The sequence below is a fragment of the Aotus nancymaae genome, unplaced genomic scaffold (assembly GCF_030222135.1).
Source record: "Aotus nancymaae isolate 86718 unplaced genomic scaffold, 86718_ANA_hifiasm-v0.15.2.pri h1tg000015l_1, whole genome shotgun sequence".
NCBI lineage: Eukaryota > Metazoa > Chordata > Mammalia > Primates > Aotidae > Aotus > Aotus nancymaae.
The window spans coordinates 4,455,533-4,480,963 of NW_026988427.1; the positions used below are offsets into that span (position 1 = coordinate 4,455,533).

Below are 25,431 nucleotides of genomic sequence, written 5' to 3' on the forward strand. Positions count from 1 at the left end.
CTGGGAGGGGAGAGAAAGAAGGCGGTGCGAAAACGCGTTTGAACTTGGGCCCTGCCGCTGCCTGTAGCCGGCGTCCATCCCCAACATGGCGGCTCCCCAAGATGTCCACGTCCGGATCTGTAACCAAGAGATTGTCAAATTTGACCTGGAGGTGAAGGCCCTTATTCAGGTATTGATCCCGGGACCCTTGCCGGGCTCCAGCAGCCCTAACCCAAGCTCTGCTGGTCTGTGAGTGCGGCAGTGTCACTCTGGAACTTTCCCCAATTGGTTTCTCAGGCCACTGGCTCCACCCCATGGCCGGCTACCCCCTGGTCCCCATTTGGTCGTGTCCCCGTGACTGCTGGCCTTGATCCTCCTTCCGAGTGCTTCTGGATAGCCCATTTCCAGAGCGCCCCACCGTTCTCCGCCTCTGACCCGTGCTTCGCGGCTCGGCTTTGCCCCTTCTACCTGCTGCCCTAGTCGTCGCCTCGCCCGTGACCACCTCACAACATGCCACCCCGCTTGGCCCCGCCTTCTGACATTTGCTTCCCCATCACCTAGTAGCGTCCGAGAGGCCGCTAGCCCCGCCCCCCGCCCCCTGGCACAGGAGGCACCAAAGTAACCTGGGCCGTAGTTGTGATTTTATGCTTGAGGAAATCGAATATAGCGCCAAGGCCCAGGTTAGAAGGCAGATCTGGGTCAATGGCAAAACTGGGACCTGGACTGGGAAAGTCAGCCTAGGAAAAACACCTAGAGTGTTAATCTGTTTGTATGGATAGGATATGAGATGCTTTGCCTTAAGCCATTTAAGGGTAGATGTAAGATAAACGAGTTGATGTAGGCAAGAATTAGGAACATAGACACGGTTCCATGAGTTTAGCAAAAAGAAACCAAGAGTTTTAAACTTTGGTTTAAAGCAAATAATTTTCAACGAAGTCACTAAACATTAGATGTAGACTCAGAATGAGTTTGTAACAAGGTGTGGCAAAAGTGCAGGAAAGTAGGGCTCCCCAGATAAACCAGATGCAGAATAAACCAAATTCGTAGTTTATCATACGGTGCAAAGAAGTGTGATTAAATGAATAAGCCAGAGAAAAACTGAAATTTGATGGAGATATTTAAAACTTACAGAACTTCACTTCTCTGACATATACATTACAGAACTTCTGGGTCAGTTATAGAAAAATAAACAAGTTTCATACAAATGAAGTTGCATTTTCTCTTCTGTACCCTTTCTAACATTTGGGTTCTTGTGATTCCTGATGAGAAAGATTGATAATAGTTGGACGTATTGCACTCTTATTGTGTTCCATTGCTCTGCTAAGTGCTTTACATGCATGTATGATCTATGATCTGTGAGGTAAGTAGTGTTGTGATGAGGGGGAGAATTTAAACTGAGACAGAGAGAATTTAAATAACTTTTCCAAGTAACTTTACACAACTAATAAGTTGCTACAGCCAGGATTAGAATCCACATGGTCTGTCTCCAGAGCCTGCTCTGAAACCTGGCACCAGCTGTTGCTGAATGTCCAGGAACAAATTCTAAATCTGCCCTTAAACATGTCTATATAAACACTCTGACTTATCACTGATGGTTTGTCAAATCACACTGAAGAAGTTAATCTTACCATATGATGGCAGATATTTAAGCATCCTGATCTTCAAGTTGGAAGGATCTCAGATTCTGAAGTTAAAGTATTGCTTTTGCATGTCCATTCTTGTTGGGCATACAAGCTGTTTTAAGCTTTTTCATACTGGCCACATAAGATTTTGTTAAAATTTAGGAACTAAAAATTAGGTCAAAGCAATTGTGTTTCTTTCTAAGCTTTTATAGTAATTCAACATTAAAGAGAAATGAGAAAAATGTAAATGATAATGTTTTTGCTCATGTTGCAGAGGTAAACAGCAAAGATCAGGATGAATTACAGTCAGTACATTAATATTAGTTGGTCTAAACCAACGCTAACTTTATGGATGGTGTCATTTCATTTCACTGCCTTGAGAAAGGCTTCTTATCTGTTCGATGTCTCCTAGGATATCCGTGATTGTTCAGGACCCTTAAGTACTCTTACTGAACTGAACACTAAAGTAAAAGAGAAATTTCAACAGTTGCGTCACAGAATACAGGTGGGTATTCTAAGAACTGAGATGCTGAGTATCTCAGTTCAGCCAATGAAGGGGCTCAGTCCTGGGTCTATCCTCTGCTTGAGAGCTGTCCGGGTTCTTCAAACACCAGCTGATGGGAGTAGTAAACACTTAGACAGTGAGGGTGACTCTGTACTAACCTGCTTTCTAGGTAAAAACGAGAAACTTTTGCATGCAGAACAATGCCAGCTGTGTCAACAATGGCAGTTTTTTTTTTTTTTTAGGCGAAGTCTCGCTCTGTTGCCCAGGCTGGAGTGCAGTGGCATGATCTCGGCTCACCACAACCTCCGCCTCCCACGTTCAAGCGATTCTCCTGCCTCAGCCTCCCAAGTAGCTGGGACCACAGGTGTGCGCCACCATGCCCGGCTAATTTTTGTATTTTTAGTAGAGATGGGTTTTCAGGTTTTCACTATGTTGGCCAGGCTGGTCTCGAACTCCTGATCTCGTGATCTGCCCGCCTCAGCCTGGGTTTACAGGCGTGAGCCACTGCACCCGGCTAATTTTTTTTTTTTTTTAATAGAGATGGAGTCTCACTATGTTGCTTGGGCTGATCTTAAACTCCTGGGCTCAAGCAATCCTCTTGCTTTGGCCTCTGAAAGGGCTGGAATTACAGGCATGAGCCCAGCCTATTCTGTTTCTTTCAGACAGAATTTGGATCCAGGTTCTAATTGTTTCCAAGTTCAGGATCTAGATCAGAATCAGAAGGTGAAGACTGCTGTTTCATGGGTCTGGGGGCTGCCGAGAAAAAGGCAGGAAACAGGTTATGGACCTGACCATGGAGGGCTCATGTTTTAAAGCCCCCATCTGGGCACCCAAGGATCCTGCACGTAGCTCATGGGTAGAGGGGCCCACAGTGGTCCCTCAAAGTGAATAGGAATGGCCCAGGCCCAGGGCCGGAACTCAGGAGTTGGAAGGATGACTATGTCTACACACCTAAAACGATGTGTTCATCTGTATCCTGGAATTCTGTGTAGGCCTTCTCCATGAGGACAGGGCCAGGGTTGGCTCCTTGGATTCTAGTTAGCCTCATGAGTAGTCCTGCAAACTTGTCATTATCTGGAAACATTCCTGCCAGCTCCTCTTCATGCCCTTCTACTTGAGACACTAGGCAGTTACTTTAGATTGTTCATGATTCATCTTCCTCAGTTCTTCAGATTTGAGATGATTGCATTCTTTTAAGAAACTCTGGATCTCTTGGTTACTCTAAGAGTTGATTACTGTTCTGATGGTTTTTCTGGTTTCTTGGTTTCTTCTTCCTTCTTTATTTCCTGAGGGTTTCAAGTAATTTCAGTCTGATGTCTCACTTTCTCCATTTTTTTAAATTTATTTTTTATTTTTATTTTTTGTGTTTTTGAGATGGAGTCTCATTCTGTAGCCCAGGCTGGAGTGCAGTGGCACGATCTTGGCTCACTGCAACCTCTGCCTCCCAGGTCCAGTTCAAGCAATTCTCCCACCTCGGCCTCCCAAGTAGCTGGGATTACAGGCATGAGCCCCCATGCCCAGCTAATTTTTATATTTTTTAATGGAAACAGCGTTTCACCATGTTGGCCAGTCTGGTCTTGAACTCCTCACCTTGTGATCTGCCCACCTCGGCCTCCCAAAGTGCTGGGATTACAGGCGTGAGCCACCATGCCCGGCCCACTTTCTCCGTTTTTATGCCTGAGTTTTCTCCTGGGATTCTTCTCACTGCAGCCACAGGACCTAATGTTGGGTTGGCAGAGAACTAGCACTTACTCTGCCCTAATGGGACCCAGGAGAGTCAGGAGGTACTGGAGCGTGGAAACGTGCTTGCTCCTCTAGACTTCTGGAGGTCTCTTAGAAGTAGTAATTTGAATAGTGGAGATGTTTCCACTGCTGTGCCTTCAGTGAGGGCAAGGTGGGTGTCATGGATCTGCCCATCTGTATTAGTCTGTTTTCATGCTGCTGATAAAGACATACCTGAGACTGAGAAGAAAAAGAAGTTTAATGGACTTCTGACATGGCTGGGGAGGCCTCACGATCATGGCAGAAGGACAAGAGGAGCAAGTCATGTCTTACATGGATGGCAGGAGACAAAGAGAGAGCTTGTGCAGGGACACTTCCGTTTTTAATACCATCAGATCTCGTGAGACTCGTTCACTATCATGAGAATAGTGCAGGAAAGACCCACCTCTGTAATTCAATCACCTCCCACCGGGTTCCTCCCATGACATGTGGGAATTGTGAGAGTTACAATTCAAGATGAGATATCGGTGAGGACACAGCCAAACCATATCACCATTGCTGGATGGGTCTTGTGGCACCTGGTCTTGTGGTATTGGGGTTTGTATTAGGCCTTTCTTGCATTGCTATAAAGAAATACCTGAGGCTGGGTAATTTATTTTTTTTAAAACATGGGTTTAATTGGCTCATGGTTCTGCGGGCTGTGTGGGAAGCATCTCGGCTTCTGCTTCTGGGGAGGCTTCAGGAAGCTTCCAGTCATGGCAGAAGGCGAAGAGGGAGCAGGCACTTCACATGATGAAAGCATGAGCAAGAAAGAGATTGAGTGAGAAGTCACTTACCACCAAGGGGATGGCTTATGCCATTCGTGAGGGATCCACCCCCACAATCTACACACCTCCCATCAGGCTCCACCTCCAACGCTGGGGATTACAGTTTAACATGAGATTTGAGCAGGGACAAATATTCAAGCTATATGACTTGTGCTTTTTTGGCCAGCACAGTGGCTCATGCCTGTAATCCCAGTACTTGGGGAGGCTGAGGTGAGTGGATCACCTGAGGTCAGGAGTTCGAGACCAGCCTAGTCAACATGGTGAAACTCCATCTCTACTAAAAATACAAAAATTGATTGAGTGTGGTGGTACGTACCTGTAATCCCAGCTATTTGGGTGGCTGAGGCATGAGAATTGCTTGAACCTGGGAGGTGGAGGTTGCAGTGAGCCAAGATTGCACCACAGCACTCCAGCCTGGGTGACAGAGCCAGATCCTGTCTCAAAAAAAAAGATGTGTGCTTTTCATATAACATGGCCCCCAAAGCCCACTAGCAACTCTGTTGTTGCTTAACAGAGGAAGACAGTATTATAAAGCTGGTGGAAAAGCTGGCCAGTTGGACTCCTGAGCAACAGTATCTGTGTCCTGTGTTTTGCCTACCTAAGAGATTTTCAAGGGCAATTTTGAAAATGTATGATTTTTGCTATAGGAGTTAACTATAGAATTTCAACAGTGCTACCATTCCTAGCTGACTGCTTTCTGTCTCCATCTCCAGTACTGATTTAATCATCTTAATTTTTTATTTTTGAAAGGATGTTCCTTTTACATATTTTATGTGTGTGTCTGTGTCTGTAAGTATCGACATTCAGTGAAAAGCCTCAGTTACGCCCCAGTTTTGATTTTTGTTTCCCTCTTCCAAACAGGTAACCACTTTTGTTACTTATATATCATTCTAGAGTTTCTCTACTCAAATATTTAAAATGACAAATCTATTTTCTTTTTTTTTTGAGACGGAGTCTCTCTCTGTCGCCCAGGCTGAAGTGCAGTGGTGCGATCTTGGCTCACTTCAATCTCCGCCTCCCTGGTTCAAGTGATTCCCCTGCCTCAGCCTCCTGCGTAGCTGGGACTACAGGCACGCACCACCATGCCCAGCTAATTTTTTGTATATATATATTTTTTTTTAGTAGAGATGGGGTTTCACCATGTTGGCTGGGATGGTCTCGATCTCTTGACCTCATGATCCACCCACCTCAGCCTCCCAAAGTGCTGGGATTACAGGCGTGAGCCACTGCGCCTGGCTGACAAATATGTTTTCTTATTTCTTCCCTGTTTCTCATCTAAAAGGTAGCATACTAACACACAGTTTTTAAAAACTTATACTTATATTGGAAATCTTTCCATTTTGGTAATTAGAGATTGCCCTTATTTTTCTTTTCTTTTCTTCTTTTTTTTTTTTTGAGACAGGGTCTTGCTCTGTCACCCAGGCTAGAGTGCAGTGACACAATCTCAGCTTGCTGCTGTCTTGATTTCCCATGCTTAAGCGATTTTTCTCCCTCCTTAGTCCCCCAGATAGCTGGGACTACAGGCGCATGCCACCATGCCCAGCTAATTTTTGTGTTTTTTATAGAGACAGGGTTTTGTCATGTTGCTCAAGCTGATCTTGAACTCCTGGACTCAAGTGATCGCCCGCCTCAGCCTCCCAAAGTGCTGGGATTACAAGTGTGAGCCACTGCACCTGCCCTCTCATTCTTTATTTTAAATAGCTGTAATTTTGTTTTAGCCAGTTCAGTATCAAAGGGCATTTATTTGGACTGGTTCCACTTTTTTTTTTTTTTCAAAGCCAACTTATTCTGACTAGGCATGGTGGTTTATGCCTGTAATCCCAACACTTTGGGAAGCTTAGGTGGGCGGATCACCTGATGTCAGGAATTTGAGACCAGCCTGACCAACATGGAGACACCCTGTCTCTATGAAAAATACAAAATTAGCCAGGCGTGGTAACACACACCTGTGATCCCAGCTACTCGGGAGGCTGAGGCAGGAAGCATCCCTTGAACCTGGGAGGTGGAGGTTGTGGTGAGCCGAGATCGCACCACTGCACTCCAGCTTGGGCAACAAGAGCAAAACTCCCTCTCTCTCTCTCACACACACACGCACAAAGCTAACTTATTCCCTGACAGACTTTTCTTCAACTCAGCCTGACTTCAGCTCTCCAGCTACACCTGTTACCTTGAGTCTGAGTATTTTCATTTCTTTTTAAATATCTGGGTGCTCACCCAATGTTTCTTTCTTTCACTAATTGAAATTACCTCACCAATACATTTACATTTACATGTTTATTATGGCACCTAGTAGGGACCTAATGAGCACATGGCCAGTAAATGAATAACCCCATCCCAGTTTTAATCTGCATTTCTTAAGTGTTTACATACTCTTTTTATACCTGGAAATAAATACAAGATTCCTGTTTGCTTGCCATTGTTAGCTTTTATTTGAATGTCTTTTTTGTGTGTTTCCAACAAGATTGTGTGATACTAGAGAATTGGCCTCAGATCCTCAAAACTGGGTGTTCTGCACGTGGTGAATGTTGGGCATTGACTCTGTATAAATATCTGTGTGTTTGTCTCTGTACATATAGCTCTTAAACTGGAATTTGAGAACTGCTCTACCCGCCCCCTTTCCTTTCTCCAGAACTATCACTGGTTCTTTATGGCAGAACTTCCAGGCACTCTTTCATGAGTAAATTGTACATTTCTCCCTTTTAATCCCTCCCTTTCCCCATGCGTTCATTCTTCCATTCAGTAATTCAATGCCCAGTATGTGCCAGGCACAAAGACTATATGGAGTGAATAATGCCAGATACAGCTCTCCTTATTTATAGAATTTATATTCTAGTAGGGAATACAGATTTTAAACAAATAATTATGAAAATAATTGATGATGTTTGTAAAAGTTTTCCAGTCACAGTTGATTATTTCTTTTATTCTCTACGTCAGCAATATTTGGGGGCATAAATTGAAAGTCATCCCTGAGCTATTGAAATGGTGGATGCACATACTTGTTCCAAACCAGCATGTGCAAATTAATACGTAAATAAGTAAATTAGTGTATAAATGAGCAAATACAGTGATGTTTCAGATCAATGGCGTGATTGAAGCTAGAACCTGTTTTAATTTGTAAACCAAAAAATGTGACTTGAGGTGTAATGCTATCTTTAATTATAGTCTCTCTGATGGTTCCATTCCCTAAAGTTCTTGGGGTTTAATACTTCTGGGTATATCTGCTGACCCTCACTCTTGGTGGGTTATTTCCTTGGTGTTTGGTTATTTTGGACTGTGAGCACTCATCTTCAGCAGACCTTATCTGAGGGAACTTGTGCAGCTGGGTTGAGGCGAAGTCTCTACGGAGGTTTTTGCATTAGCTTTCTGCCAGGTCTCCTGGGATGATCCCGTTTGGGAACACTTTTTATGTTAATTTCTCCTCATGGAGTTTCACGAATCACTCAGGGAAAATAAATTGAACCCTAGATCAGTGGGAGGAGCAGCTCCCTGGTCAGAGGAGATTTTTTTTTTTTTTTTTTTTCTGAGATGGAGTCTTGCCCTGTCGTCCAGGCTGGGTGATGTGATCTCAGTTCACTGCAACCTCCACCTCCCTGGGTTCAAGTGATTCTCCTGCCTCAGCCTCCTGAATAGCTGGGACTATAGGTGTACTTCACCACATCCAGCTAATTTTTGTATTTTTAGTAGAGACAGGGTTTCATCATGTTGATCAGGCTGGTCTCGATCTCCTGACCTCATGATTTGCCCACCTTGGCCTCCCAAAATGTTAGGATTACAAGCGTGAGCTACCTCACGCGGCCAGGAGATTTTTTTTAACCCCTCTATTTGGAACTCATAGCAAAAAAGTCAGGCATCCATGTTTTCACTAGGTGCTGGTGGATGGACATTTTTCTGGACCGTCTTCCTGTGTCTGTAACCTTTTGCGGGTCTTGGATTTGTGGTGATCTCAGTTCACCTTCCCAGCCTCAGCCTTAGATGGCCCAAGACTTCATTTTTCTGTGCCTGCATGAGCTCTCAAACCCTCAAGTGCTCAAACTGCTTATTACTGGTCTTTAATGATATAGCCACAGAAATTGTGAGTATCTGGAAATGAACAGCAGTTTGATATTCCATAATATCTAAGTGTGGGATCATTGTGCTCGTATTTTGTCATTGTTTTTCTTTTCCTTTCGGGCCAGCCCTAGATGACAGGAGCAGCAGCTCTGATGCCAGGGCAGCCATACATCATTCCCAGGCTGGCTGTTCCAGCTCTTGTTCCCTTCCCACTTTTGGGCCCTAGGGATCTTCCTTACTTTCATGCAGACTTAGCTATATATTTAAAAGATTGTGTGTTATATGTTACCTAGCATTCCTAAGTGTTGTTTTAAAAGGGTGCTTCAAGTGCTATTATGCCCTTGGCAGAAATAGAAATGTTCTTCTGTTTTCATGTTGATCATTTTAACATGGAGTATTTTTCCTCAAAGGACTTGGAGCAGTCAGCTAAAGAGCAAGACAAAGAGTCAGAGAAACAACTTCTACTCCAGGAAGTGGAGAATCACAAAAAGCAGTTGCTCAGGTAGGCAGGGCCTGCTCCTGCCAGTGGCCTCTACTGGCTCACTTGTTCCCTATGAGCCTTGCACATGTGTTTGCCTGATGAATCTGGTTTAATGCTGACTTAATTGTGTCCTTTTTTTTTTTTTTTTTTTTTGAGATAGAGTCTTGCACTATCACCCAGGCTGGAGTGCAGTGGCGTGATCTCTGCTCACTGCCACCTCCACCTCCTGGGTTCAAGCAATTCTTCTGCCTCAGCCTCCTGAGTAGCTAGGATTACAGGTGTGCGCCACCACACCTGGAGTTTCGCTGTGTTGGCCAGGCTGATCTCTAACTCCTGGCCTCATGTGGTTCACCCACGTTGGCCTCCCAAAGTGCTGGGATAACAGGCGTGAGCCACCATGCCCAGCCAATTGTGTCAGATACATACAGGTGGAATGTTCTCTCCCAATCAATAATTCTCAAGGGAGGGGCGAGTGGTGAAGGGATAGATAGGGCCCATCTGAGCAGGTGGAGCTGTGCATAGTTTACAAAAGCATATTTAACATTATACTATATTGTATATTTTTAAGCAAAAAATATGACTGCTTTTGTAATACAGGGTCATTTTTTATCAAAGATAATTGGCAACAGAAAAAATCTACAAAAAGAAGACCTACTTAAGGTGGACCAAAATTTAGAAGATTTGGATGCTATCTAAAAAAAAAATGCAACAAAAACCGTTAATTAAACAAAATTGAGGTCAAAAAATAAAACCAAAATTGAGGTTATAATTGCAGGTGCGTGCTAATCCTTGATTATATAATTACAGCTATGTGCCATTTCTTGTTATTGAATTGGGAGAGGTTTAACTTTTCCAATGAAATTGTCAGACAGCATGAAACAGTACCTTTCCCTTCACAGTTGACTTTTGTACCAGTCATAAAGAAGGTTTTTCCAAACATATTTGAGGTATTCAGATCATTCTCTCTCTTTCTTAAAAATTTATTTTTGGCCAGGTGTGGTGGCTCATGCATGTAATCTCAGCATTTTGGGAGGCCGAGGTGGGGTGGATCAGCTGAGGTCAGGAGTTTGAGACCAGCTTGGCCAACAAGGTAAAATGCCATCTCTACTAAAAATACAAAATTGGCTGGGCATGGTGGTAGGCACCTGTAATCCCAACTACTCGAGAGGCTGAGGCAGGAGAATTGCTTGAACCTGGGAGATGGAGGTTACAGTGAGCCGAGATTGCGCCCCTGCACTCCAGGCTGGGCGACAGAATGAGACTCCATCTTAAAAAGATATATATATTTTTATTTTTAAAAAATTAAAAAATTTTGGCGGGTTGTGGTGGCTCACGCCTGTAATCCCAGCACTTTGGGAGGCTGAGGTGGGCAGATCACAAGGTCAGGAGTTTGAGGCTATCCTGGCTAACACAGTGAAACCCCATCTCTATTAAAAACTACAAAAATTAGCTGGGCATGGTGGCAGGCACCTGTAATCCCAGCTACTCTGGAGACTGAGGCAGGAGAATCGCTTGAACCCGGGAGGCAGAGGCTGCTGCAGTGAGCTGAGATCGCACCATTGCACTCCAGCCTGGCGACAGAGTGAGACTCTGTCTCAAAAATAATAATAATAATAATAAAAATTAAAAATTTTAGAAATGAGGTCCCACTCTGTTGCCCAGTCTGGAGTACAGTCATAGCTTAATGCAGCCTCGAACTCCTGGGCTCAGCGATCCGCTCACCTCAGCTTCCCAAGTAGTTGGCACGCTCCACTGTGCCTGGCTAGATCATTCTCTTTTGAAGCCCCTGCTAAGTCATCATTCCCATGGGTTTTCTCTTTATCTCTTATTCGGTGTTCTGCCTCTGCCAGATCTGTATTTGTGGCTTTGCTTCTGATTTGAGCAATTTGCCAACATCATCTTCCCTGAAAGCAGCTGTGTATGTAACAGTCAGCTGTCAGGAAGACACTAACTGGCAAAAACACAAGCACGGGGAGGCCGGTGTAAGCAGGGAGGGCTGTATGAGTGATGGGCAGTTATCCAGGGCTTGGCTCTTTCGGGATTACTTTATATTATGATGGCTTTTGCTTTCCTGAGCCACCAAGCCTACTCAGATTATAAACACTGAGTACAGAGAAGCCCTTGTATAAAGTATAGTAAGTTATGCCAGACACACTCAGCTTAGCATGGGTTTAAAGCAGGGAACGGCCATCCACGATGTGGCGTTACAGGCCAGAGCAGAGAAAGCAGTCAATTTATACTTTGGGGCCAGGTGCAGTAGCTCACACCTGTAATCCCAGCACTTTGGGGGCCGAGACAGGAGGACGGCTTGAGCCCAGGAGCTTAAGACCAGCCTGAGCAACAAAGCAAGACCCCATCTATTTAAAAAAAAGAAAAATTAGCTCTGGGAGTGGTAGTGTGTGCCTGCAGTCTCAACTACTTGGGAGGCCAAGGCAGGAGGGCAGTGGGCTTGGTTGAGGCTGCAGTGAACCGTGATCATGCTACTGCACTCTAGCCTAGGAGACAGAGCGAGACCCTGTCTCAAAAAAAAAAAAAAACCTTTGGCGGTTGAAACAGTAGTTGTGCTTGCTTGGGTCATCATGCTTGTCACATCATACAGTGAGTATGTTTGCTTGTCTTTTTCTTAAATGAATGTATGAATGTGAGGCCTTTGAGGAGCGGTACGGCCCCTCAGTCATCTCTGGATCCCAGGGCCCTGCAGAACTCTGCAGAACTCCCTTGCAAACTGTTTCAAAATGTAATGGATTCTTTCAAAGTCGCAGGTATGAAATGGCAGAGTGGGTGCTCATTAAAACCTTCAGCATAAAGGTGCTATTAGAAAACCACCCTGTCAGTTCATGTACTCTGTGTTTTGATTTTTTAGTATTTCCAGGGGTTAGCACAATTGGTTTGAGCTGGCTACGTAAGAATTCTGAAGTATGAGTTTGATTCTTAGAGGGACTCAGTTAGCTTCTGTATAGTCTATCAACAACTGTCACATTTCTTTTTTTTTTCTTAGAGACGGAGTCTGACTCTTGTTGCCCTGGCTGGAGTGCAGTGGTGCGATCCCGGCTCACTGCAACCTCTGCCTTCCAGGTTCAAGCGATTCTCCTGCCTCAGACTCCAGAGTAGCTGGGATTATAAGCGCCCACCACCATGCCCAGCTAAGTTTTGTATTTTTAGTAGAGATAGGGTTTTACCATGTTGACCAGCCTGGTCTAGAATGCCTGACTTCAGGTGATCCACCTGCCTTGGCCTCCCAAAGTGCTGGGATTACAGCTGTAAGCCACCACACCCATCTGTCACATTTCTAACCCTAGAAAGCTGTTCACCAAATTTCTGTTATCACCCACAAGGGAGCGCAGGTGAAGAATGTAGATCAGCCATAGCAGTCAGGGCTCTGCTCATCCACCATGTTTGTGTCATTCATGATCGGTCTGTAGTATGGAAAGAACAGCAAACCTTGAAGAAATATTTTGAAAGAGTGGCTTTTTGTGATTTTTTTTTTTTTAATCTTGAGACAAGGTCTTACTCTGTCACCTGGGCTGGAATGTAGTGGTACCATCATGTCTCACTGCAACCTCCACTTCCCAGGCTCAGGTGATCTTTTCTCCTCTGCCTCCTAGGAAGCTGGGACTATAGGCGTGTGCCACCACCATGCCTGGCTAATTTTTGTATTTTTAGTAGAGACGGGGTTTCTCCATGTTGCTAAGGCTGGTTTTGGACTCCTGGGCTCACGCGATCCACCCACCTTGGCCTCCCAAAGTGCTGTAATTACAGGCGTGAGCCACTGTGCATGGCCATGAGTTTTTATTTCCTACAGTATATATGAACTCAGCAGCTGAAGGGCCAGAAATGGTTGTTCAAGGTACTGGAGATGAGTAAGTCATGGTTTTAAAGGGATGGTACGAACTAATACACAGGCCATAGCAGTACAGCCTTAGAAGCAACTGGACAGAAGAGGGGCCTATGTGCCCAGTTGGAGAGTTTGGATGCCTCCCTGAAGTCCAGCCATTGTGGAGCTGTGCACAGAGGAGTGCCATGTTCACAGCCCCTCGGGATGACAGGGGCAGCGGGACAGCTATAGAGCCTCCCTGTGGTGGCCTCCAGTGTCTGGTTGAGGGTTATCAGGACCTGAACAAGAACAGTTGCTGGGGGACCAGGAGGAGGAAATGGCAGGAAGTAGGACGGGCTCTGAAGGCCATGCCTGGGTGGCCTTTCCCCACACTCCTTTGTTGGTGGGAACTGCTGTGAATTGAACTGACTTATGGCCTGGTGGAGTAAACACACTCGCACGTGAACCTTCTCATTCCAGCAATCAGACTTCATGGAGGAAAGCTAATCTTACCTGCAAAATTGCAATCGACAATCTAGAGAAAGCAGAACTTCTTCAGGGAGGAGATCTCTTAAGGCAAAGGTACCTGTTCTTTTGTTTTTCTGGGCTCTCATAATAAAATAGATAACAATTGGCAAGGTGTAAAATCCATTGTAGGGAACCCCTTCTTGTTTGCAGCTTGGTGTTTAATTTTATTATATAGGTAATTTTTTAAAGTTTGAAAGAAATGCATACTTATTTGTAGTAAATTGGTAAAATAAAGTATGAATTACAAAATGAAAATATCGAGTCTTTTTTTTTCCTCCGGACAAAGTCTCGCTCTGTAGCCCAGGCTGGAGTGTAGTGGCTCATCTTGGCTCACTGCAACCTAACGTCCACCTGCTAGGTTCAAGTGATTCTCCTGCCTCAGCTTCCCTAGTAGCTGGGATTACAGGGTTGTGCCACTGCACCCCACTAATATTTTGCATTTTTATTAGAGACGGGGTTTCACCATGTTGGCCAGGCTGGTCTTGAACTCCTGACCTCAGGTAATCCTCCCGCCTCGGCCTCCCAAAGTGCTAGGATTATAGGCCTGAGCCACCGTACCCGGCTGAAAATATGGAATCTTATTACTCATGAGTATTTTGGTATATTCTCTTCTCTCATTTTTTCTTCTACATTTCTTACAAAGTCACAATTGTACCATACATAAAGTTTTATATTCTGCTGTTTCAGCACAAAAGTTGCTCATTTAAAAAAAAAAAGAAAACTTTTAAAGCCTAATTCTAACAGTACATAGTATGTAGATTGTATGTTAATACTATCCCCTATGTGTGTTTGCATTCCTAGCGTTTTGGTGTTGTAAGTAATACACCAGAGCATGTCTTAGAACATAAGGCTTTATCTGCATTTTGGATGTTTCCTTTGGAGGGATTTTCAGGGATGAGATGATTGAGTCAAAGGAATGAACATTTCTAAGGCTCCTGCATTGGCAAATTGCTTTTCAGAAGGCAGCACCGGTTTCTGTTCCTACTAGCAGTCCATAGGGGTGTGGGTCTCAGCATACCCTTGCCAGCACTGAATGTGATCACTTAAAATATATACACTAATTGGGTAGGCAAAAAGTGAGATCTCATTTGGATATGGGGCCTTCTTGCAGGGAGACTTTTGTTGACATTCTTCCTCTTTCTCTTCCTCTGAACTTTCAGGAAAACTACCAAAGAGAGCCTGGCCCAGACATCCAGTGCCATCACTGAGAGCCTCATGGGGATCAGCAGGATGATGGCCCAGCAGGTCCAGCAGAGCGAGGAGGCCATGCAGTCTCTAGGTAAAGTGGGCCCGGAGTAGGAAGCCTCTCCCAGAGACACTGCTCTAGCGCCCTTGCCCCGGCACCTCCACCCTAGGCTTCTCCACCACAGCCCACACGAAGTTCACTGACTTGGGGGGCTTCTTCCTCGTGAGATGACTTGACACCTTGGTCTTATCCTTAGTGGGGATGTGCTGCTCTTATTTCTCTTTACTAGAAGACCCCACACCCCCATCAGTGTTTCCCCAGGGCGGGCATTCCCAGGGGCTCAAGTGAAAAGCAGAGGTCCCCAGGCCCTTTCCTAGAGAAGGCATTGGCAGAGCTGGGTAAGAGGCCTGGGAGTCTCATTTTCAGCAAGGCTCTGGGTACCCATATGGCCAGGCAAATTTGGGAATCGTTGCTCCATGGGATGTTTGGTGAATTGGCTGATGGTAAGACTGCTAGGACCTTAGTTTACAATTATACTCCCCAACGTTATTTTTCCTATGAGTTCTTTTTAAAAGATGAGAGTCAGAGACTGCAGGAGAGACTGCTTGAGACCATCTGGTTCCCTCCAGTAGTTTTCCCAGAGTGTCTCCTCTGTGACACAGAAAAGCATCAGCCCTCTCCAGGGTCCTTCAGTATGAGACAACAGAAAAAGAGGGTTTACTCTTTGAAATGCTTTTGGAACATTGCACACAGGGACAAAAGTAGAAAGCATGGTATCCTGAATCCCCTGAGCCCTGAGCCCATTATCCCAGCCAGACTCGTTTCAATTCTACCCTCAGCCCATCCCCCATCTGGATTATTTTGAAGCAAATCCCAGACATTGTCCATAAATATCTCAGTACATGTCTCTAGAAGATAAGGGACTCTGGGGAAAAAGCAGAAACAACCCCAGAACCACAATACCATTATCACCTCTAGAAATTATCTTTAATTTTGAACCACTTTTTTTTCAGTGCAGCAAACAGGCAGAAGCAAAAGGAAAGCAAGCAGGTGATCCCATGGTCACTCTTTGTGTTTACAACTTACCTGAACATTTCAGCTCAGAACCAGCCAGGGGCCTTCTCTCAGTGTGTCCTGTGGGAGAGGCGTTGGAGAGAGGGAGCAAAGAGGCAACTCAGCCTCTGAGTCCAGGGCATTTATGCTCTGGTGTGGTGAGAGGATACCCCCTTGCTAACAGTGGGAAGGAGACACAAATGCTGGTGGTTTCTGGGGTATTGAGAGGGTCCCAGTGTTCTTGGGGCCCATTTTGTAGAAGTGATAGCTATTGAAAAAAAGAGAAGAATATAGTTCTTAACCCTCTCCTTATGCCTCATAAATTCAGCTTGATTTAAAAGCCTATTAGGACCATAATTTTGAAACAAAAATCTTATTAGGAATATGGTATTTGGAATTTGCTGCACAGTTGTAGGAGTAGGGGAGGTGGGGTGAGGGGGAACAGGATTTCAGAGGTTGGTGGTTCTTGGTTATGGGTGGTAGACACATGACATTTCATGATACTATGCTGTCTGCTTTGCGATGGTTCAAAATTCTCCATAATAGTAAAGTTTATAAAGAAAGACCTGTTAGGTTTTTACTTAGCAAGTTCTTAGGGTTTTGAAATGGCAGCAGGCAGGCGTGGAGAAAGAGAGTGAAGAGGGATTCCTGTTCTGTGAGTGTTTGTTTTTCTCCTTTTATCTGTCATTTTCAAAATGCTGCTGTGTTTCCTCTGATAATTTATCTTATTTACTTATTAGCTTTTAATTTGTGAAAAGGAAACACATACAAGATAGAGAAGGATAAAAAACTCTAGCCCAGCACTGCCAGTAGAAACATAACAGGAGCCACACATGTTAACTTTAAATTTTCTAGTAGGCACATTTTAAAAAGTAAAAAGAAACATAAGAAATTAATTTTAATAAGGTAGTTTATTTAGCTCGTTATGTAAACTATTACAGTTCCAATGTACAACTAATATTAAAAAGTACTGAGATATTTTACCTTCCTTTTTTTCATATTAAGTCTTTGAAACGTTGTGTGGATTTTGGCCAGGAAAGGTGGCTCACGCCTGTAATCCCAGCACTTTGGGAGGCCGAGGTGGGTGGATCACTTGAGGTCAGGAGTTTGAGACCAGCCTGGCCAACATGGTGAAACCCTGTCTGTACTAAAAATACAAAAAAAAAAAATTTAGCCAGGCTGGTGGCACATGCCTGTAATCCCTACTCAGGAGGCTGAGGCAGGAGAATCGTTTGAACCTAGGAGGTGGAGGTTGTGATGAACCAAGATCACGCTACTGCACTCCACCCTGGGTGACAGAGTGAAACTGTCTCAAAAAAAAAAGAAACGTGTGTGGATTTGACACTCGTATGTCACTGACATATCCATTTGCATTTGTCATGTTTTATATGCGCAAGAGCCTTGCATGTCTAGGGGCTGCCATATTGGCCAGCACAGCTCTGGACAGTACAGGAGGGACACAAAAAAGCTGACCCCACCTGCCAGCACTCTGGTCCACTTCCCAGAGGCAACCACTGTTACCAGTGTCTTTAAAAAAAATATATCTTGTGATCCTTGAAGCTTCTGTAACTAAAGCAAATGAAATACTATTTATCTCCCTGTTTCTTACCTAAATGGATACACTTCACAGGCTTTCCCTTTTCACTTAACGTATTTTATTCGATGGCTGTTCTGATGACGCCTCACTATGTTTTAAGGGGGAACCTTGCCAGGTACACCTTCTACCCTCAATGTCAGGCCCAAATACCCATGCTCAGAAATACATCTGACTCTAGGCACAATGATCCCTTGAGGGACGTGGGCCTCTTCTTAGGTGTCACCTTGTTAAAGCTACAGCCAGTGTCCCTGGCCTGAGGGACTGGTATGTGTGAGGGCTTGTGGCAGAGCCCGGTGCACTCTTGCCCTTTTGAGATCCTGCAAAGAGCCGGTCTGGTCAGCAGATGTCCTGGAGGGCACACCTCACAGGTGGAAGGTTCTCGTGTCTTCAGCTGTTGCCCCAACACAGACCTCACAGTGCCCGCCCACGATCCCTGGGTTGGTTTTGTGGCTGGTGGTTCTCCTGAGCAGTGTCTGTCTGGTTCAGAGAGCTGAGCCGGTGTCCGGGTAAGCAAGCCTCTTCTGCCCTTCTCCCGAGTGACGTTCATGTTCGGGACTCCCAAACAAACCGTCTCACTCTCTAGAGCTGATGGGACCTGAGGATGAGCCTTTCCTTGTCGGCATCTTGACTGGTCTCCACATGCTTTGATTCCAGCTCAGAGGAACTCGCTTGAGAATGCTTGTTTTTACCAGCACCCCAGCCAGCAGAGTGAGGTCTTTGGATCTCAAGCTGCAGTCTCTGAGTCGGAACCCATCCCTCTTTTGTTCCAGTCACTTCTTCACGAACGATCCTGGATGCAAATGAAGAATTTAAGTCCATGTCGGGGACCATCCAGCTGGGTCGGAAGCTTATCACAAAATACAATCGCCGGGAGCTGACAGACAAACTTCTCATCTTCCTTGCTCTGGCCCTGTTTCTTGCTACGGTCCTCTATATCGTGAAAAAGCGGCTGTTTCCGTTTTTGTGAGATCCCAAAGGTGCCAATTGTGGCCTTTCAACTCCTGTTTCAGGATCTGTCCTGGTTCCTGAGCTCTAGGCTGCCAAGCTGAGCCACACACCCCTCTGTTTGCGCCAATTGCCTGCAGATTGGATGGAACACAGTGCCCCACTTTTCTGCGAGTGGCTGACTTGTAAAGGGTGAACAGAGCCTTGGGAGGCAGGCCTGTGACTGGGATGCCGCCTTGGGGACATAGGAACTGCCTCCCTCCCCCATTGTGCACTATGGGGGGCCACCACGTGGAGCAAAGTCCAGCCTCCAGGACCTGATGCCCCTCCTTTCTCCCTCTCCCACTGTGCCCTTTACTGCTAGATCTGGTGGAGGGAAGAGAGAAGAGTAGGGAGAAAGGTGATGAAAACTCCTGGTCATTCCTTGAATAAACTTGATTTTATTTAATAGAATAAAATGTATTTGATTTTATAAGATACCCCTCTGGGAATGTGTGTTCCTCTTTTCTTTTTTCTTTTTTTTTTTTTGAGATGGAGCCTTGCTCTGTCACCCAGGCAGGAGTGCAGTGGTGTGATCCTGGCTAACGGTAGCCTCGGCTTCCTGGGTTCAAGAGATTCTCTTGCCTCAACCTCCCAAGTAGCTGGGATTACAGGCATGCACCACCACACCTGGCTAATTTTTGTATTTTTTTAGTAGAGACAGAATTTCTCCGTGTTGGCCGGGCTGGTCTTGAACACCTAACTTCAGGTGATCCACCCGCCTCGGCCTCCCAAAGTGCTGAGATTAAAGCCACTATGCCCAGCCCTCTTTTTTGATGTCCAGATTTTTAGGACATGAACTTAGATTATTTATTTATTCATTCATTCAACAAAGAATTATTTTCTTTCTGTTCCCAACCAATAACAAGGAACTATTAAACAGCTGCCACACACACGGTGTTATAGACACTGCCGAACATTACAAATACATTGGTAAACCAGACGAGGTTCCTCCCTCAAGGAGGAACAGAAGGAGGCATGGAAATAAAATCTCACAGACTGTCAGGAAGGAAGGTCCAACAGCTTCTGTTCAACGAGGTGTGGTGGGGATGCCTCTATTCCTAGAATTTTGGGAGGCTGAAGTGGGATGATCACTTGAGCCCAGGAGTTGGAGACCAGCTGGGCAACATAGCAAGACCCCATCTGTGTTTTAAAAAAACAGAAATGGAACAGAAAACAGCCCATGTTGGAAGTGGCTCATACCAACATCTGAAGAGGCTGAGCGATGCCTTTCTCTGCCATAGCAGCTTGGCCAGGCCTGGGGGCGTGCAGTGATTTGGGCTGGCACATGCCTTTCTCTCTGATGTCCAGAGCTAAGTATAACTAAGGAAGGAGAAGCTAGTGAGAAGCTGAGACCATGTGAGCCTGAGTTCTGTCCAGACCAGAGGGAGAAGGCCCAGGTTAGGCCAGCGTTGGAGGTGCTGTCTCCTTGTGCTACAGGCCTGGCTGACCTCGAGTTTGAAATCCCAGCCTTTCCCACTATTTATAGCCCCAGAGTACCTGGGAGGGGCAGTGTGGAGGCTGAAGGGAAAGTGGAAAGAATACAGACTTTGACCCTTGGCTCAAACACTTGCTTTTGAGATTTGGCTCCACTGCTAGTAGACCACAGGACTATTGGCAAGTTACCTTATGTTGCTAAGCCTCAGTTTTCCCATCTGTAAAATGGAGGTGATAATCCATATGGGTCCTTGTAGAGTTAACTTGAGAATCCAAAGACAATGTAAAGCAGCAAGTGTAGCTGTCTTCAGACCAGGCCTGCCATGGCCTTTTAAAATGCCGCCACCCCAGGGCTCTAGGCACTGAGGTTTCCTGCCGCTGACAGCAGAGGTGCTTCAGGAGAAGCTGGGCCAGGCACCAGCAGTTCTGTTGGAGGTGTTTGAGCAGAGGATGTCAAGAGTTAAGGCCTCAGTTATAAAGTGGCAGATCATCATGGGACCAAGTTATAAAAAACTAGCTACACATCTCAGACTAGCTTAACGGGTAGATTCCAAGTTGGATCTAAGTATAGATCCACACTTTGTGTACACACACACACACACACACACACACACACACACACACACACACACACTTTGTAGGCTGTATATCATCCTTAAACAATTCCTGGCCCCAAAAGACACTCAGAGCAGATTGTGCACACATGTGTCTTATTTATAGTTAAATTAAAGCTGAGAATAAAGCACAGATGGGAAATTCCCACTCAGATTCCAGCTGTAAGTGCAGCAGATGGATGTCATCAAGTTAGGGTTTTCTTGTCTTAACATTTGTCTTTACTGCTTCCCACTAATTGTCAACATCCTCCTCACAATATGGAATTGCGTGGGCTCTGTATGCCCTAAAAATGCTCCCTTTGACGCTTTATTCCTCTTTTACTTGCCTCCTTCTGAAAATAGAGTCAAATGTGACCCATTTTGAAATGTCATTGATAACAGCTTGCAAGCTCCACCAGCCACCAGGGTTAATCCTTCCCCAAAGCAGAACACGGCCCTCTCCATGCTCAACCATGAGAGGGCAGTGTCCACATTTGCTCTACAGTCTTGCAGTAGGTGTGGTAATCTTCATCAGTCCATTTGAAATGCTCTTATAGAGATACACACACACACACACACAAACACACTGCATGTGTACGTATGCATATTTATATGTACGTTTCAGATTTTTAAAAACATAAATGTATGAAGCTTACCTATATTTTGTTTTTGGAATATGTTTCCTAAGTGGTCTTAATTTTCACTGTTAAACAGTAATGCAAGCTCAGATGCTACTTTACCTTTTTTTTTTTAAGGGGTCTCACTCTGTTGCCCAGGTTCTAGTGCAGTGGTGCGATAATGGCTCACCACAACCTCCGCCTCCAAGGCTCAAGCAATCTACGAACCTCAGCCTCCCAAGTAGCTGGGACTACAGGTGTGCACCACCACGCCTGGCTAGATTTTGTTTATTTTTTGTAGAGATGAATCCTCACTTTGTTGCCCAGGCTGGTCTCAAACTCCTGGGCTCAAGCAATCCTTCCACCTCAGCCTCCCAAAGTTCTGGGATTACAGGCATGAACCACTGTGCCCGGCTTAGCTGTTACATTTTGGTTAGCTGACAGTCAAGGAACTAAAAGTATGGAGCAGCCTCTGTGAGGCTTCCACACAGAGGTAGCAGCTAGAGTCAGGCAGGGGCACACTGGCACATCCAAGGAGGGCAAGCAGGGCCGCATGGCAAGAGCTGAGCGTAGGGCCTCAGTGACCTCACCCGCCTACCTGGAGGCCACCTCCTGCCCCTACCCACCCTTTTCTTACCTCTCACAGTCGTTGGCCCTGTTGGGCATTGGTTCTTCCAGAAAGCTCCCCGGCTATGTGGTGCCACACTGTCTTGGTTTCCCTCTTACCTCTCAAGCAACTCCCCTCCTATTCAGGCTTAAATGCCTCAGATCTTGTTCCCTTTGTATCAAAGGCAAGGTCATCCATGTCCCTACAGCTTTGACCATATCTACAGGATGCTCAGCCATCATTCAAAAGTTAAATGTGCCATGCAGGCAGGCCTCCCCCAGGCGAGCTCCGGACCCTGATCAGCTCCACTGCCCTGTGGCTGAGGCTCCTCACCCACCCCACGTTAGTGATCGCTGCCCACACTGCAGCCTGGTTCTTCCCGGCTTCCCTAGCACGCTTCCTATTTTTCCCTTCTTGGGTCCCATTTCCCTTCACCCAGCCCATGTCCTTGAAACCTTTTTCCCACCAAACCAGGAGATGAGAATTTGCTTTATTTCAACAGATTCACTGAAGCTTGTTCTGAAAAGAAGGTGTCAGTACGTTGTGTTAGTGTGTGTATGTGGCAGAAAAAAGACAGTGAAGCAAGTCTGTGTTCTTCCTTGGCTAATGGTGGTCTTCCCTGGGGCCCTGCTGGAGGGTTTGCCCAAGCTGTGTTTCTTCCCTAAGCAAGAGCAGAATAAAAATAGCTGTGGGCTAATCTAAGAGATAGCAGACAGGAGTCTCAGCCCTGTTGTCAGGAATGAAGGACTCAGCCTGGGGATGAGGGGAGGGGTGGTTGTTATCACCTCAGTGTCCCTTCAGTCCCCAACAGCAGGCCGAGGCTGCTATACACCCGAAGCTTCAGGGTTCGTGGTGTTGGTCAGCATGTATCTTTGATGGGCCACGGTGCCTTGGTCAAAAGTGTGGCCTCTGGTGGCAGAGGCCTGGGTTCTAGTTGTTCTCCTCCTGGCCATATACCCTCAGCAATGGATTGTCTCCTCCACAACAGTTCTGACCTCTTAGCGGTGCTGGGATGATCAAAGGACAAGACACACACCAGGAGCTCACACAGTGCCTCTCGCACAGTAACCCCCCGGCTGCCGCGTTCGCTCCCAAACGAAAGCAAGACGGCCTCATAGTCCTTTCTGTTTGGGGTCTAACTTTAGAAAAACAGCGCTTAGGCAAAGAAGAAGAGGATGCCGGGGTAGGCCAGCAATCAGGACCCAAAGACAGAGCAGAGTTTCCCAAATGGCAAAGGGCTGAGAGGGGCAGAGCAGGCCCAGGCAAATTGGCTATCTTTCCCAATCATGGAAAAAAAAAGTTAATGGGTAGAATTAGCTGAATGTGCAATGTTACCTTTTTTCTTATTCTTAAATCTTTGCTCTTCCCTTTTTCCCCCTGCAATCTTGTTTGCTGGCAAAGAGTACCCCTAGATAAGATGAATCCATAGAGTAGCAAGTGAGTATGATGGAAGAAGGAACAAATGGTGAATCCGTTTTAATCTGATAGCCTGACTGGTACGAAGAACAAGAGTGCTCCTGGCAGAAACTTCATAATTTTTAAGAAAGGCATTCTTGGTTTGCAAGAGATAGCTTTTTCATGGCATTCTCCACCACCACCTAAACAGGCTTCAGAAGCAGTGAGCAGTGGACCAAGAGGGTGTGAGCTGTCAGACTCCGCAAGCTCCTGCTGCTGCCCTGATGGACCTGGTACTCCCATCCATTCCCGTATCTTATTGAGTGTGTACTAAAGCTACACTCTGCTGCGTCCTGTGGACAGAAGAGTCAGATCCCACCTGCCTTGCAGAGCCAGCAGCTTGTGAGAGATTGACGTGAAGTCAGACAGACACACGAGAGGGTATATTGGAATTCCACTTCACTACTACTGCTGCTCAGGAGGGTGAGATGGGAGAATCACTTGAACCCAGGAGGCAGAGGTTGCAGTAAGCTGAGATTGCACCACTGCACTCCAGCCTGGGCGATTCACTATGCTGAAAGAAAATAAAATTAAGCTGAAAGCTGAGTCACCCAAAAAATTGCCTTTCCTTTGGTTCCTAAGCAGATAGTTACAGATAAAAGGTTAACTTTGGAAAAATAAACCTTTAAATTGATAGAGAACTGTCTCAGATACCTTTTTGTTTACAAAAGCAATATATGTTCATCGTGGAAAAATTAGGAAATATGTTTAACCAAAACAAATTCCTCCCTCAAAAGATAATATGAAGTCATAATTCGGCCAGGTGTGGTAGCTCATGCCTGTAATTCCAGCACTTTGGGAGGCTGAGGCGGGCAGATCACTTGAGGTCAGGAGTTTGAGACCAGCCTGGCCAACATGGGGAAACGCTGTCTCTACTAAAAATACAAAAACTAGCTGTGCGTGATGGTGCATGCCTGTAATCCCAGCTACTCAGGAGGCTGAGATGGGAGAATCACTTGAACCCAGGAGGCAGAGATTGCAGTGAGCTGAGATTGCACCACGGCACTCCAGCCTGGGCGATAGAACGAGAAAAAAACCCACCAACTCATAGGGAGAATTGCCATTAATGGTTAGGGGTGGAATTTGTGTCTTTTTCTTCTTTTCTCCCTCTTCACCCTTGGTGTGACCATAGCTCCATTTCCTGGACCCAAGCAATACTCTAGGCTCAGCGTGCCAAGTAGCTGGGCTTACAGGCAGGAGCCACCACACCCAGCTAATTTTTATTTTTTGAAGAGACAGAGTTTCACCATGTTGCCTAGGCTGATCTTGAACTCCTAGGCTCAAGCAATCTACTGGCCTCCACCTAGAATTTTTATGGAATAAACTTTACATAAACTGTACAATTTGATGGGTTTTAGAATATGTAAACCACAATTAAGATAACAAACCTATCCTGTTCCAGTCCGTGGTCTGCACTTTTCTCCGAGATGATTTTGAGGGCTTCAATATTTAAAGAAGAAAAGCTGGCTGGAAGTGAAAGAGGGAGGGTGTATGGTCATCCACAGGTTGCGAGGGAGAAGGAGCAGGTAGGGGAATTGTCCATGATGAATTCTCTGGTGCTCAGTAAATTAGCACTTTACATAACGTAAGGTGAACATAGAGTAGCCACCTGTGGAGATATTTAACCTTTTAGGTCAATGATAAGCTAATGATTAGGTCATTAGGTCATGAGGGTGGAGCCCTCATGAATGGGATTAGCGCCCTTAGAAAAGAGGCCCAAACCTGGTGCGGTGGCTCACGCCTGTAATCCCAGCACTTTGGGAGGCTGAGGCGGGCAGATCACAAGGTCAAGAGATCGAGACCATCTTGGCCAACATGGTGAAACCCTGTCTCTACTAAAAATACAAAAATTAGCTGGGAGTGGTGTTGCGCACCTGTAATCCCAGCTACTCAGGAGGCTAAGGCAGGAGAATTACTTGAACCCTGGAGACAGAGGTTGCAGTGAACTGAGATCGCATCACTGCACTCCATTCTGGGCAACAGAGTGAGAGTTTGTCTCAAAAAAAAAAAAATTAGCCTTTCTGGTGGATGTGTAGTAGTCTTTATTGTGGCTTTAGTTTCGATTTCCTAATGATAATGATGTTATGTGCTTATTTGCTGGCCACATATCTTCTTTGATGAAGTGGCTTGCTATGGTCTGAATGTCTGTGATTTCCTCTCCCTGTCCCAATTAATGTGTTGAGATTCTAACCCCCAAGGAGAGGGTAGTAGAAGGTGGGGCATTTGGGAGGTGATTAGGTCATGAGAGTGGAGCTCATGAATGGGATTAGTGCCCTTATAAAAGAGGCCCAAAGAGGCTCCAGAGAGACACTCTACTCCTTCCACCATGCAAGGACACAGCGAGAGGATGTAATCTAGGAACCAGGAAGTTGGC

At 45.6% G+C, this 25,431-nt stretch overlaps 1 protein-coding gene across 3 annotated transcripts; it reads left to right on the plus strand.

The window, feature by feature from the left end:
- The first annotated feature begins 32 nt into the window (after positions 1–32).
- On the plus strand, positions 33–18,786 carry BNIP1 (BCL2 interacting protein 1). Of its 3 annotated transcripts, XM_064376566.1 has the most exons (9): positions 33–169; positions 2,014–2,106; positions 6,374–6,424; positions 6,752–6,827; positions 7,794–7,795; positions 9,116–9,207; positions 13,481–13,582; positions 14,689–14,807; positions 18,135–18,786. In XM_064376566.1, the coding sequence occupies exons 1-9, from the start codon at positions 86–88 to the stop codon at positions 18,329–18,331; spliced, it is 816 nt and encodes a 271-aa protein (XP_064232636.1). In that variant the 5' UTR covers positions 33–85; the 3' UTR covers positions 18,332–18,786. The 3 variants fall into 3 exon arrangements, with proteins under 3 accessions (XP_064232636.1, XP_012316581.1, XP_012316580.1); XM_012461157.2 differs by lacking the exons at positions 6,374–6,424; positions 6,752–6,827; positions 7,794–7,795 and having other exon boundaries at positions 47–169; XM_012461158.3 differs by lacking the exons at positions 2,014–2,106; positions 6,374–6,424; positions 6,752–6,827; positions 7,794–7,795 and having other exon boundaries at positions 44–169.
- Positions 18,787–25,431: the final 6,645 nt, after the last annotated feature.

Excerpts from the sequence above, each read along its gene's own strand:
- BNIP1 (XM_064376566.1), top strand. The coding sequence starts at position 86 with ATGGCGGCTCCCCAAGATGTCCACGTCCGGATCTGTAACCAAGAGATT. Across the intron at positions 9,208-13,480 it reads CACAAAAAGCAGTTGCTCAG|CAATCAGACTTCATGGAGGA; the intron begins GTAGGCAGGGCC and ends TTCTCATTCCAG. Across the intron at positions 14,808-18,134 it reads GGAGGCCATGCAGTCTCTAG|TCACTTCTTCACGAACGATC; the intron begins GTAAAGTGGGCC and ends CTTTTGTTCCAG.